Source organism: Pezoporus flaviventris, unplaced genomic scaffold (genome assembly GCF_033815535.1).
Source record: "Pezoporus flaviventris isolate CSIRO_AGI_PZ_B2104156 unplaced genomic scaffold, CSIRO_AGI_Pfla_v1 ptg000021l, whole genome shotgun sequence".
NCBI lineage: Eukaryota > Metazoa > Chordata > Aves > Psittaciformes > Psittacidae > Pezoporus > Pezoporus flaviventris.
In genome coordinates, this window is record NW_026892569.1 from 8,812,922 (window position 1) to 8,826,822 (window position 13,901).

Here is a 13,901-nt window from a genome sequence, read left to right on the forward strand (position 1 = left end):
AATGCATCAGTGTTCCCTTAAGTATCTGGCTGTGAGCCAAAGGACAAACCCTAGGTAAGGGAAGGAATTCTTGCAGAGCAGAAATCAGAAACCATTTTTTAAAATGCATATCATCCTATATATGCTCTTCACATCCTTAATCAAGATATTTGAAGCTTCATATCCCTTAGCCATGAAAACTTTAAGACTTGTTTGGACAATTTCTGTAATGTGTGCATAATGGCAATTTCTGTCCCTTCAAAAACAGAGCAAGAACAGTCTTCACCTCATCAACTGGGCCAGAAGAAAAAAATCTAAGCAAGTTTCTCATTTCTACAACTTCTGTTTAACTGCAAGTCAAAATTAAAGCTTCTATATTTGGAAGAAGTGAGTATTATTAAGAGTTAGCTAAGAAAAGAAACACTCCCCAACATTCTCTGCCACTCATATACAATAAATAGTACTCAGTTTTGGCCTCCATTTAACACTCTCCCATTTATTTAAATCAAGTACAAATGTAAAACAAGTTATACTTCAAAAATAAATGTGAAATATTAAGAGCTTTATAGCACCTAAGATTGTTAACTGTGAGAAGAGTTTTGTTCTGCTCTCTGCCATCATTCAAGACTCCTGTTTATCAGAATTTTTCAACAATCTCAGGTTCAACAAATCAGGTATAATCAGATCTGTTTGCTGACAGCTACATAAATACTTTTCCACCTTGAAAGGTTCTCAGATGAATGATAAAAGCAATATCTTCTGCTGCAAATCTCAATTTTAAGTGGAAGAAAAGGACTGGTGAAAGAAAACAGACAAAGTTTCATCAGAACATGGCATTTTTCAAAGATCAGACGATTGTAACAAAACAAGCTATGTTTAGTAATCTTCTCATCCATCTCCTTTCTGTGGCACAGGAATATACTGAAGTTTTTTCTCTAAAAAACATGAGGAGACTGTTAATAAAGTGGGGGTTTGTATATTATTTTTATATCGGCAGATCTGCTGAGATGCATTAGGAGTTTTGCTGTGAATTATTAAAACTGAATTGCTTTGAAATTAATGGTAAGTTGGCAAAATACTTTTCCTGATAATAATGCTACTTAAAGCTACTAAAAGCAGTTAAAAGTTCCTAGCAGCTACTTTAATTAATATATTCTTTGGGATTTATTTTTTTTTACTCAACCTGGATTAATTCCACATGTGCACAAATACTTCCATTTCTTCTGTAATACAAACCACCCAGAAGGAGACAAAAATGCATTCCAATATCACAAGACACCAGCATTTTCTGTGAGGTAGTTTATGAGATACTACAGTTTCCAAAGCAAGGGACAGTAAGAGCTCATCTAAGATGTAAAATCTTCAGTATCCAACACTACACAGCAGTGAATTTTCTTACTCTTACACTTACTCAGACAAAAAAAAATCATTTTGTCAATAAAATAATGAAGGTCTGATTTACAGACCCTCCAGAAAGTGCTGACACCATTTTATTCTCTGAAGCATAGACAAGCTGCATACTTTGAATCAAAGCTTGCCTGACTCTGAACTGCAATGGTATTTATGTACCTGATAGTGCAAACTTTGCACTTCACCAGCAATGCTACTAAGTATTTTTATCATCAATAATAGTAGGCAGAGAATTAAGAGTTAATTAACTCTTACTTCTTTCACTTACATGGCCTCTAGAGAGGTCACATTACCAGCTCCTCCTCAAGCAGTTTTTTCAGAGCTGCAAGTACACATTTCAGAAAAAGCAAATCAATCCATCTCCATTCACTAGAATTTCACAAACAAAATGTCTGTGTACACAAAACCTCTTAAATATTTAAACAGAATAAGAATCCAAACAAAGAACTGGGACAGAAAGACTGTTAAAATAAATTAGCATAATAATCATGACTACTAAAGAGGTTTGCCTTGATTTTATTCCGGCTCTATGGTTACATTTTTAACATCACTGCAAGAGAAGAGATGGCTTGCCTTCCTCCTCAGTGTTCAGGCTGCTGTAACTTGTTTTGCCCTATCTTAGTTTAGCTTATAAATAATATTAAATTAAATTAATATTAATTAATATTAAAATGCTATTTCCAAAACCTAAATTTCAATCTAACACAGTGGGACCATAAGCCGCAGGCTCCATAACTTCTAACTTTTTTTTCTGCCTTTTAATCAAGTACTTTAATTCAGTATTTTGTCACTTCATAAACAAACATACTCAAGGTAGAGAACTGGGAATAAACCAGCATAGACTGTAACATTACATATATTTATTACAATTTTAAAGTAATTATAAAAATATCAGGAAAAAAAATATTAGCCCTCATAAAAAAAGACTAATTGGCAGGCTCATCTTTACTCAGACAGCAGCTGAGCACATCGAAATGAAAGGAGGTAGAAAGACCAGCTGGGAAAATAATTTGGACATCAAGCTTTACTTCTGAAGTACTTAAAAATAATGAACAAGCAATAATGTTTTGTGAGCTTGCTACCAGAAAATGTGTTACATCACTACACACTATCTGCTTGTGGTCAACTCATAATTATCTATGTACAATAATTTGAAATGAAAGGTACTTTTCAGGAACAAAGTCATCAGATTTCAAGTCTTTAAAATACAAGAAGATTGCGGTTTGGCATCATCTATGGAACAGCAGCTCTTATGGTAATTCTACAATCAAAACCAGAAAAATGCACAAATAAAGTTACGCCAAAATACTGCAAATCAAAAATATTAACTCATTCAAAATGACAATATTAAAACACCATACACAAGAAAGGGAAAAGGGAACAGACTGTACACTCAGGATTGTAGTAGCCTTTGCAGACGTGGTGAAATAGCCTCTTACCTTATCCCTTCCTAAGTCAAAAGGCTTTTTATTTATCCTAAATTTTTCACTCTTCCATAGCTACTATTCCATAGCAGAGTAGAGATTTAACAAAAGAAGACATGGAGAAAGCTACTTATGTTGAAAAGGGTCAGGATAAAACTTTTGTTTCCATTACTTAAACAGCATTAAGCTATTTTATTAATAGACCTTACCTTATTTTTCATGAACTTAGAGTGACTCTTGTAAACTTCTATTTGTTTGATTTCTTCTTCTCGGTCCTCCGTATTCAGAACTCCATTAGTCTTTAACATTTGTATTTCATCTTCAAGATCTCTTATATTGCGCTCAAGTGAAGCTATTTTTGTATCCTAAGTTATAACAAAAAGAGAGTATTGAAAATTATATGAAAAATACAGTATAGTGTAACAGAAGTATATCTGTATTTGCATGAACATCAAATAATAAGATAGCCCCATTTCCACATGTACATGACAACATAACTTGTTTGCTTTGCTAACCATCTAGGCCTGGCTGTACTTAAACATGAAGTTTAGCCTAGGAAGTCCAGTGCATCATCTCTGCAGGATGACATGCCACTACATTATGTGACTCAGCCTGAGGCTGTGTTTCCCTGTTTCCACAGAGATCTGCCTGATGCCAAGAGGAAGAAAGGCTGTCTCCTCATATACTTTTCCTCCTCTAATTCAGGCACATCACTAAGAGGAGATTTAGTAATTTTGATTATGAGTCCCAAAATAAACAAAACCACAACCATTAAAAAGTTTCTACATCACAGCCTCTAAGAAGAGGCAAGGCAAGTGGCCTTGTCCAGCCTAGAGAAATGAAAGCTTATGGGGGGAACCAGAAGTAGCCTTTAAAAACCAATAAGTGTTATATTTTGAGTACAAGCATTGGAAATGGTTGCCCAGAGAGGTGGTGTCATCCATCTCTGGAGGTATTGCAAGATCTGACAGGATAAAGCTCTGATTTTCTCTCTTCATTTGGGCTCTTCAATCATGAGACAATATACTGCAGGCAAATATTCATGAATTCCAGTGGGGTAGAAAAAATATACTTTCTCTGTCATTACTCCCACAGTAACTGTAGTACAGCGATCTTAAGCCTGAATGCCTGATGTCACTGAAATATGTTCAGTATTTCACTAGTAAACTGTTTTAGCACCCTAAATGAGTAATGCTTTAATAATTAATCACAAATGGTTTCACAATCTAATTAATTGTAGAAGCAGATGGATGTCTTTCCTAAAAGTAGGACTGACTTCAATACTTCATTCTTGGCTATTTTCTTTTGCAAACAGCATTCTGAAAACATCAGAAAAACATGATACTATGATCATAGCAAGCAGTAGAGCACAAAAATAATCTCATTCAAAAGTCAGTTGAAAACGGGCAGCAGAGTGAAAGACAATGCCCTCATTAAACAGTTCTGTTCAATTGCACAATCAAAACCATAGTAAATTAATATAACACTATACTAATATAGATACGTATATACCAGTTCAACCATCCCAAGACAATGGCTTTAAAGTGAACAGCCGGATAAGCACTTGCTTACACTCATACAAAGTGAACAGGAAATCTTAGTGTGAATCAGAATCGTGACAGATATTTGTGACAGATATGCAGTCAGCTCCTTCCCAGATACTTAAGTAAGTTCAGAATCAAGTTTTCATTTAAAAAAAAAAAAAACAAAACAAACCAAACCACACAAAAACACCACCACACACAAAAATATCATTAAGATGATGGCGAAAAGAGAAAAAAAAACTCGTCAGACTTTGTGTACTACCAAGATTGTGAACACAAGAAAAACACATCTAGCCTGCTGCTGAATGTAGATTCATTCACCTGCATCCCACTGATATACCAGTTTCATTGGCAGATATGTTTCTGGGTTCTACAAGTATGCAAATATATTGTGGTTCCCATCTGAAAAGATTTTCATTGTTTTAATCCAGACAAGAGCTCAGTGATGCAAAACTTTCCAATAAGAAATCTCAAGACAAAGGAATTCAAAATAGAAGCTGAGAAGAGCTATCTTCCATGACAGCAAACACATTTTCATGCCATATAGGCAAAGTAATGCACTTTGAAGGGGAATACCAAATCCCTTCATGCATCTTATAAGTTTCCAAATTAACAGCATCCTCTTTTAGAAAAGGAGCAACAGCTGAAAGAGAACAAAGTGCCAGAAGGCAAAGGAAACAAACAAAACAAGTAACGTGAAACTTGCTGTTTCTTATCTTTTTCCTCACTAGCTGTTTCTTTTCTGGAAAATATCTGATACTGGAAATGCTGATGATAATCAGCAGTCCCAGTTTTCCTTTCTTGAAGAAAAAACCACAAACGAGCTGACTGGGAAGGCAACTTCAAAAAAACAACCCACCACCAGCAGCCCTATTCTGGAAGACTTCCAGCCAGCTTTAACAGTATGTGCCTTTATCTTTTAATATAATTACGGAGCTATTTTTTGAATAACACTTTTCAAGATGCAGGTAAAATGCAACTTAAATTACTTAGTATGTTAGTCTAAGATTGTTAACATGACATTTTCAATAGTAGAATCCTAAAATTTTATTGATCTTTGTCCATGGAATCAGCATTACTCATATCCTAGAGCACAGGCTGTATGAATGATCATGAAAAAAACAGTCACCTTTCTGTTAAATGACCAGCCCTTCACATGAGAGAAAATAAGCGTTTTTACGATGTCAACCGTTCTGTTCACAAAACTTTTTTCCATAAACTTTCCCACCACCACCACCAAAGAGGAAAGTAAACTAAAAGGTTGATACGGAATGAAAAAGAGAAATGGGAAGATTTCTCATTAAATCTTATCATTTGGAGAAATTACTCAAAAATAAAAATACTGAAAGAGAAGAAAAAGAATTTTAAACGCTATTAAGGCTTACACACAACAATAAATTATTGTAGCTCTCACAGATACTGCAACCAAATCAGCTTCCTCCATCAGACTTCGTTTTAGACATTTTCTACTCTTATTATTGAAGATAAAAGCAAAACATAAGCTTCACTGCACTGCAGAATGCTTTTCACTGAAATATGTTAATACTTACATGACCTGTTATGACATCTCATCTGGGAGCAGTCCTCATCAAATCTCTCCAGCTAAGTCTTTAAGAGTCTGTCTTTTAGTACTGAATTTGTATTTTACATGTTTGCAAATATAACATGGCAGAAATAATTTACAGCACAGCCTATTATGCTCTTTAGAAGGTTTGTACACCACAGTACAACAGCTAAGCTTTATAAGAAATATCTAACAACCTGTGGAGACAGTTTCTGTACTTCTACTTTGTCACGAGTTTTAACTCCCCACGGAAAAGTTTATTTTTAATCAATCTGCATACTGTGATTACAGCTGTGTAAAAACTAGGTTTTCTATCTACAGAAAAAATGTCACTGTCAGTTTTGTATTAACTTTTTACTGGAACAGAATTGAGAAAATCTGTTTCCAAATAATATATAAAAAACATTAGGTGATGACAAGACAGAAGAGAAGCCAGACATCACCTTTGTTCACAGGCTGTTCAAGGAGTCAAAAGTACTATTCCTTTATGTATAAACACTACAGGACCAGCAATTCTGCAAACACACTAGACAGGCTGTTGGTTTGCCTAGGAAACATGAAAATTTTCCTGACTGGACAACTGCTAGCAAGTGAGGGAACTTCTAAGTCAAAGATAATACAGATAGCCTAGAGTTCCCAATGGGTACTGTCACAGCTCCCTTACAGGCTGAACAGAAAGGGTAGCTTTGCTTTAGCTTAAAGTTTTGACAGAATAGGCACATTCCCATAAAAAAACTTCTGATTCGTCTGAATCAGCATTTTCCCACAGAAAACTTCAATTGGAAAGTTTCAACCAGCTCTTGTTGTGGCACAGGGTCTGGCAATCTTTCAGAAGCTGAAACAGGAACAGATGCAGCATTTCCTTCAAACCCCTAAGTCTTATTCACATTAACAACATTCTAAAAAAACTACACGGGTCTGTGTTGAATCACAAAGAGGATTCCTTTGCAGTAATATTAAGGAAGCAGCTTAGTATTAAATGGAACTAATAAATGTGTTTCAGTTCTACAACAATGCAACATTTGTACAGATTTTTCCAGTCAGGCCTTCTAAATCAGTTAAAAGACATTAAGATTATATAGCAGGATTTGTGATACAGATCAGAGTCCTCACCCTAATCTATCGCCTCCTTCCAGCAGTAACCAATACCTCTTCTTCATCCCCTTTATTAAAATAGTGTTTCACATATTCTGAGAGAGAGGTTAGGGCTATTTCTAGGCTGCACCTAGCAGAAATCTATCTCTTTAAAACACGAAACAATTAGTATGCATCCTGATGCTGAAGAAAATACTATTCAAGAATAGAGACTAACTTTACAAATTAGTCTCTACACTAATGCTTCATGATCCTTATATACCCAGTCCTTACAACAAGGGTGCTATAGCACATTTCCTGAACACTTAAGGGTTGAAAATGGGCAAAACATTTGTAAATACTACAGCATTCCAGCCCGCCTTTGTCTGAAACAAAAGGTAATGAAATGCTACTCTTCATCATTTTAAACATGTGATAAATTTAAACTATGTCTGTGAAAAATCTTGCTTGCAGGGCATTCAACAAGCAATCGGAGCAAATATTTGAAACTTCACGTTTAAGAAAACTCGCATTTAAATGCATGTATGCACACATGCTATCAACAAACCATACACGACTACTCTTACTACATACTTATTTTAACTTTGCCAATTTAATACAGAGAATATTCAGGTTTATTTTGAAGACAAAGGGAAATGAAAGTTCATGCAATCTTAACAGTAAGAGTATGTTGCACTGCAAACACACAGACACACTTTTCTAGAACCAAACCCATACCTGAAATACGAAAGCTGGATCAATACATAAAGATGCCTCTTTCTGCAAGTAAGGTAAACCACAAATATTTTCATTTACTTAACAGCTTACCACATTTAAAGACTTTTTAATTCTTGTTGCTAGACTACTTATGTTTCAGGATGGTCCATACCCTACACTTGGGATGAGTTTTATGCTGTATCTGTAGGCAACTTATTTCTGATTTTGTCTCCTAAATAATGTCACTTGTTTTAAGTCCGGAACTGTCTGAACAAGATCACAGAATCACAGGATGGTTTGCGTTGGAAACAACCTTTAAGGCTCATCTAGTTCCAAACCCCTGCCATGGGCAGGGACATCTTCCACTAGATCAGTTTGCTCCAAGCCTTGTCCATCCTCACCTTGATCAGTGCAAAGGAGAGAACAGCCACAGCTTCTCCAGGCAGCCTATGCAAGTATCTCACCACCATCACAAGGAAGAACCATATGTCCAATCAAAATCTATTCTCAGTTTAAAACTGAACCACTGCCCCTTGTCTTGTCACAACATGCCCTACTAAAAAGTCCGTCCCTGTCTTTCATATAAGCCCTTGTTAAGCACTGAAAAGCCATAAGAAGGTCTCCAAGGAGCCTTCTCTTCTGCAGGCTGAACAAGCCCCTCTCTCAGCCTTTCCTCGAGGAAAGTGTTGCAGCCTTCTACATGCACAGAAATGATCATTTTTGTGGCCCTCCTCTGGACTCACTCTAACAGGTCTGTGCCTGTCTTGTAGTGGGGACTCCACAACAGAATGCAGTTCCCAGCATGGGAACTCATAAAAGATGAGTAAGTTTTGACTTATGTGCTCAGGTGTACTTCTTACTGCAAGAATGAAATTAGAAGTGCACTTCCTTTTACTCTTTTTTATTATATTAATCAGTGTTAATCAAACTTTGGTTATCACTCATATTCAGACATATCAGTGTTCTGGCATTTGTCAGCACACAATATGCAAAGAAGTATTCAAGTTTCAGAGAAACAGAAGCTTGACAGAATAACAGAGGCACATGAAAAAAGGAAGCATCCTGCCCTCCTTCAGTCCTGTGGCTCTGCTTTCCAGAGGAAAGAAGGGCTTCTGGAGAAGGTCTGTTGCAGACAAGGGAACAGAGAATAAAGAATGTAAGGGAACAGAGGATAAACAAAAGACATGTGACATCTGGAAGCAAATGTGTCTAAAGCAAAACCAGAAAGTTAGGGCAATGAATCTGAAAAGATTATATCTGAAAATGAATGAATAAAAAAATCAACAGAAACAGGAGTTAAGACATAGGATGTGGATTTCCTATCTTTGCTGTTTGCCTCCCTCCCCCCCCCCCCTTTTTTTTAATACGTACAGAGAAGATAGTCACTTGTCAAGGAGACAACAGTTATGCAGAAAACACAGTTACTATAAGAAAAGGTAACTACTTGCAAAGTTTTCAGAGAGAAATGAGAAGCATGACAGGAAAGGTAGTACAGAAGAAAAGCTGTTTAGGACCAAAAAAATCCCACATGAGATGATAGGTATACTTCACTGAATGAGACGGAGGACTGACTAGGAAAAGGGACAGAAGGCATTCAGCAGTGGCAAGGGACAGAAGAAAACCACAGGAAAGAATAGAGGGATTTATGAAGGAAGGAAAGCTGCCTCCTGGCAGAGCCTGGGGGAGCCACAGAGGGGACTCAGACAAAAGCTAAGTGGTGAAGGGGTGGAAGAGATTGGGTGCGGTATAGAGAAATGTATACTGCTTGGAGCCTCTGCACGGGGGAGTGTTTGCCCCAGATTGCCATATTACAGGGTAATCCTCTCCCTCCTTCTACCCTCAACACTGTAGGGAAATAATTGCTTCAATGCTTGATCATTCAAAACAAATGTTCCACATCTTTTTCAAAACAAATGCTGTCTGGATTAAGACAATTTAAATTTACTTGAAAACATTCCAAAGCTGGAACTCGTAATGAAAACTGCTGTTTAATCATGTGGATTTCAACATCTTACATTTGTTCCTTTTTCTTTTCAATATTAGGCCTGTTTTAGACAGGGCAACCCCAAAGGATTGTGTGTTCACCGGAAAAGAAACAACTGTGTGACTCAGAGCCAAAAGGGAGCCCTGCATCAGAATGCTCCAGCAACATGATTACAGTCTCATCCATGACAAATGAAAAGTCCTCACTACAAAGATCAGATTTTTTAAGAAGTAGAACACTGCACACCACACCGAACCCTCTCGGGAGACACTGAAAAGACTTCTCTGTCTTCAGGGACAGACACTGTCAGACTGGCTGCAATTACAGTCATCACGTGTGTCATTCGCATGTCATGTCCATCCCTGTCCCTGTTTTTTCCAAGAGTTTTGGTCCAAATTATTTTGCAACGTAACCTTGACATTGTTAATAAACCACATAGGAGACCATAAATTATTCTAACACACTATTTTTGTATCAAAAAACCTCAATTTATAATTCCAAATATTAACAGAAAGAAACAAGTTTCTTTCCCATATACTTTGAATAACAAGTTACTGCAAAAATATGTTTTAGATTTCATACACAGACTTCTGAATTAGAATAACCAGGGAAGATCCAAGGCAAACACACATCAGAAGACATACTACTAACTGATGTACCTTCTTTGTTACTCATATAATCTAAACTCATTGTTATCTGTTAAAAGGCAGATTCTATATATATGAAGTCCTGCTGTTGCTGTAACTGTGTATTTACCACAATGTTCAAACATGCTGAACTCATTTGCTCATAACAGAAGTCACTGGCAAAATGAGGCCTTTAATTTGCACTTCCTTTTAAGACTGAAAGACCATCATTAATGTGTTTCAGGCAGCACTGCCAACTCACAAATTATCTCAAGTCTCTTGGTATTTTTCTTGAAGATGTACGTTCCAGATTTATAGAATTATGTGAAAATATCAGCTTTCACTTTTCAAATTGTTCTTTTGTTAATGGGGGAAAAAAAAGCCACAACACTTTAGTAACATTATATATCAAAAAGAGTAAACTGTATTTAGGACTAAGAAAGGAATTTAATCACATTTTGTCATACCACTCTGCTGATGCAATGAATATTTTCCTTAGGTTAGATGCGAAATGATGGCCAAATAACACCAACAGAAGTATTGTTTTTAAAAAATTCAAGAAGAAAGGGCTTTTACATCAACTTTGGATGATTTGTGTTTTCTTCCGTTTGTCAGTTTATTCAATCTACTTTGGCTCACCTGAAACTGCCTCTCCCCAGCCCTAAGTATCATTAAAAAGCAATATGCAGTTATTATTCCATAATGCTGAACTTGATTTTTGTAATAAAGTCTTATTAAGACACCAGTCCGAGAGAAATACTAATTACTTCTAAATTCACAGCAAATAAATTGAGAAGTAAAAGGAAGCATTTAATGATTTAATAGCAAAAGTTAAAAATGGAGGAGTTGCATATTAAGCTTGGTAGGGAGCTAAATGTCACACAGCTGCTTATTCACTCCCCCTAAGTGAAACAGGAGACAACTGGAAAAGCAAAAGTGAGAAAACTCATGGATCAAGATAAAGTATATTTAATACATAAAACAAAGCTGTGCAACACAAGCCAAGCAAATTACGGAATACATTCACTACTTCCCATTGGCAGGCAGATGTCTGGCTATTTCCTGGAAAGCAGGGGATCGTGCTTAATAGTTACCTGGGACAACAAATGCTGTAACTCTAAATGTCCTTCCCTCAAGTTTTATTGCTGAGCATGACATTCTGTGGTATGGAATAACCCTTTGGTCAATTCAGGTGAGCTGTCCCAGCTGCATCCCTCCCAGCCGCTTGTCACCCCCAACCTACTTACTAAGGGTGTGGTGGGAGCAGAGTTAGAAACTGAGAAAGCCTTGACTCTGTGTAAGCGCTGCTCAGTAACAGCTAAAACATCAAAGTGTTATCAATACTGTTTTGGCCCCAGATTCAAAACATAACACCACACAGGCTGCTATGAGGAAAATTAACCCCATGCCAGCCATAGGCAGTGCATGAGTTCATAGTACAAAAATAATATATGGGAAAACATGCAAAGACCATACCTTCATTTCAATAACTGTTTGAAGAGCCTTCGTCTTTGCTGGCTCAGGCTGAAGCTGGGTTCTTCTGTGCAACTCCTGTGGAGGGACACGATAGAAATAAGCCTGACGACTCATCTTGCCATTATTTTAATCACTCATATGAATTTATTTCAGCAAAATAAGTCTGATTATTAACAGAATGCAACTCCAAATGCTACAGGTGCTCCCCTCTCCATAAGCCCTCCAGCATCGCTGCAGTCCCTATCTTATATTACAGTCAACTCTAACGGCACATGCGCTATTTCTGAAGCCCTTATCAATAATTAATGTCAACAGTGACAAAGCCAGCAAGTAATTTATTAGCCCAAATACAATGCTGCTGTTTCTGCCTAAAGATCAAAACTTAAATCAGTCGTGTTACTAATTCTCCAATGAGCCATTTAAAATCTATTACTGTAGTTTCTTCTTAGTTTTTCTTCCAGTATCTGAAATAAGAAATTTAAAGACATTATATTTAAATTTGACATTTTAAAGATAATAATTATAGTGGGTTGATGCAGCACCCGCTACAGTAGCGATTACATTTCAGTTTTCACATTTTCATACTATTTTTCATGCATCTTAATCTGCAGGTATAATAAAAATAGATTCCATTAGTTAAAACATAACAGAATTAATGTCTACTGGTCTTTATGAGAAAAAAAAAGAGAGTATGAAGCCAGCAGCACTCACTCTTTTATAAAACACAGGAGTTGTACCTCAGCATGAGGTATCTCAGTAAAAAAACTCACATGTCTACACAGAACAATGTAAAGCTGTAATGAAACATCATCATTTAAGAACAACAGAAAGCTGTAACGAAACATTATCATTTAAGAAGGCAAAAAGCCTAAGCTGGATGTGTCGTCCCAGCCTGTGTGCAGCTGAGGTGATGGAGGAAGAAGAAGAGAACTGAGAAGGGCGCCCTCGGCCGGCTGATCGCAGGGAAAGGGGAATTTGAACCTCGGACTCCAGAACCTAGAACGCCACATTCACCCAGGCGATCCCATTCTCGCCAGCAGAGTTCCCAGGCATAAGGGGCGCAGAGCCTGCACACCACCCTGGGCTCCCTCCCTCCCCGCATTCCCCTGTACAGGTCTCCCGGAGGGGTGGTGGATGCTCCATCCCTGGAGACATTCAAGGCCAGGCTGGATGTAGTTCTGAGCAACGTAATCTAGTTGAAGATGTCCCTGCTCACTGCATGGGGGTTGGACTAGATGACCTTTGAAGGTCCTTTCCAACCCGAACTATTCTAGGATTTTAAGAATACCATGATGCTTCCCACAAACTATTTGAGCAGTTTATTATAAAACAAAACTGAAACAGGAAAGATACAGTCCCGTTTCTAGTCCTTCAGAGCCCTTCCCTCTAAAGGACAGCACTACCGTGGCAGATTTCTTTCTCTCCCTGCTCTTTCTACCCCAGTGCTCCACATACACACTTGAACTAACTTTATAACCACAAAAAATACATTTATGCCTAGCAGACCGAGAAGCTCAGTTCATTCACCACAAAGACATTAGCTGACTCCAGATCCTGAACAACTGTGTCTTCCAAATTATGACTCTCCAGGGTGGAGGAGTCATCAAAAAAGAAAAAACAAACCAAACCATAACACACATAACATTCTGGGTCTTAATTATCTTTATTCCTATCTTTCAAATCCCCTTCTCTTGAGTCAAACAATGTACAACTTAATAATCAGTTGATAGACTATTAACTATAAGCAACTCTGGATTGTGCACATTTATTATCCTGCCCCACATCAGCCTATCCACATTTCTGGTCTTGCCTACGTTATAGCCCACAAGCATAAAAGGTGGAATTTTTTTTGTACCATGAACTATCCGTTTCTTGTTCTGTTTAATAATAAGCAAGCATATTGCTTATCAGTGCTTTTGAGAAACAACAGCTCTTTAAAGACTAAGTAGCAGAAGAGACTTGGGGCATGTTGTTACATTAAAATATACTGATAATTAACATCTTTATAAGATACATTAAAAAAATTGTGTGGCCTAATATATTAAAATAACTGAAAGGGACAAGTTAGTCATGTGTGCTCCATTTAACTGAACATAGGTTACT

General features: G+C 37.1%; 1 protein-coding gene across 5 annotated transcripts in view; it reads right to left on the reverse strand.

Annotated features, from left to right (window-relative positions):
* The window catches only part of ERC2 (ELKS/RAB6-interacting/CAST family member 2), a 501,303-nt gene that overhangs the window by 376,335 nt on the left and 111,067 nt on the right, over positions 1-13,901 (reverse strand). For all 5 annotated transcript variants that reach the window (XR_009743832.1, XR_009743831.1, XR_009743829.1 and 2 more), the window contains 2 exons: positions 11,799-11,873; positions 3,023-3,178 (listed from right to left, as the gene is read on the reverse strand). Coding sequence is in view for 1 of the 5 variants with exons in the window: in XM_061455881.1 (XP_061311865.1) it covers positions 3,023-3,178; positions 11,799-11,873 (231 nt within the window). In the remaining 4 variants the exon portion in view is untranslated. The remainder of the gene's footprint in view (positions 1-3,022; positions 3,179-11,798; positions 11,874-13,901) is intronic.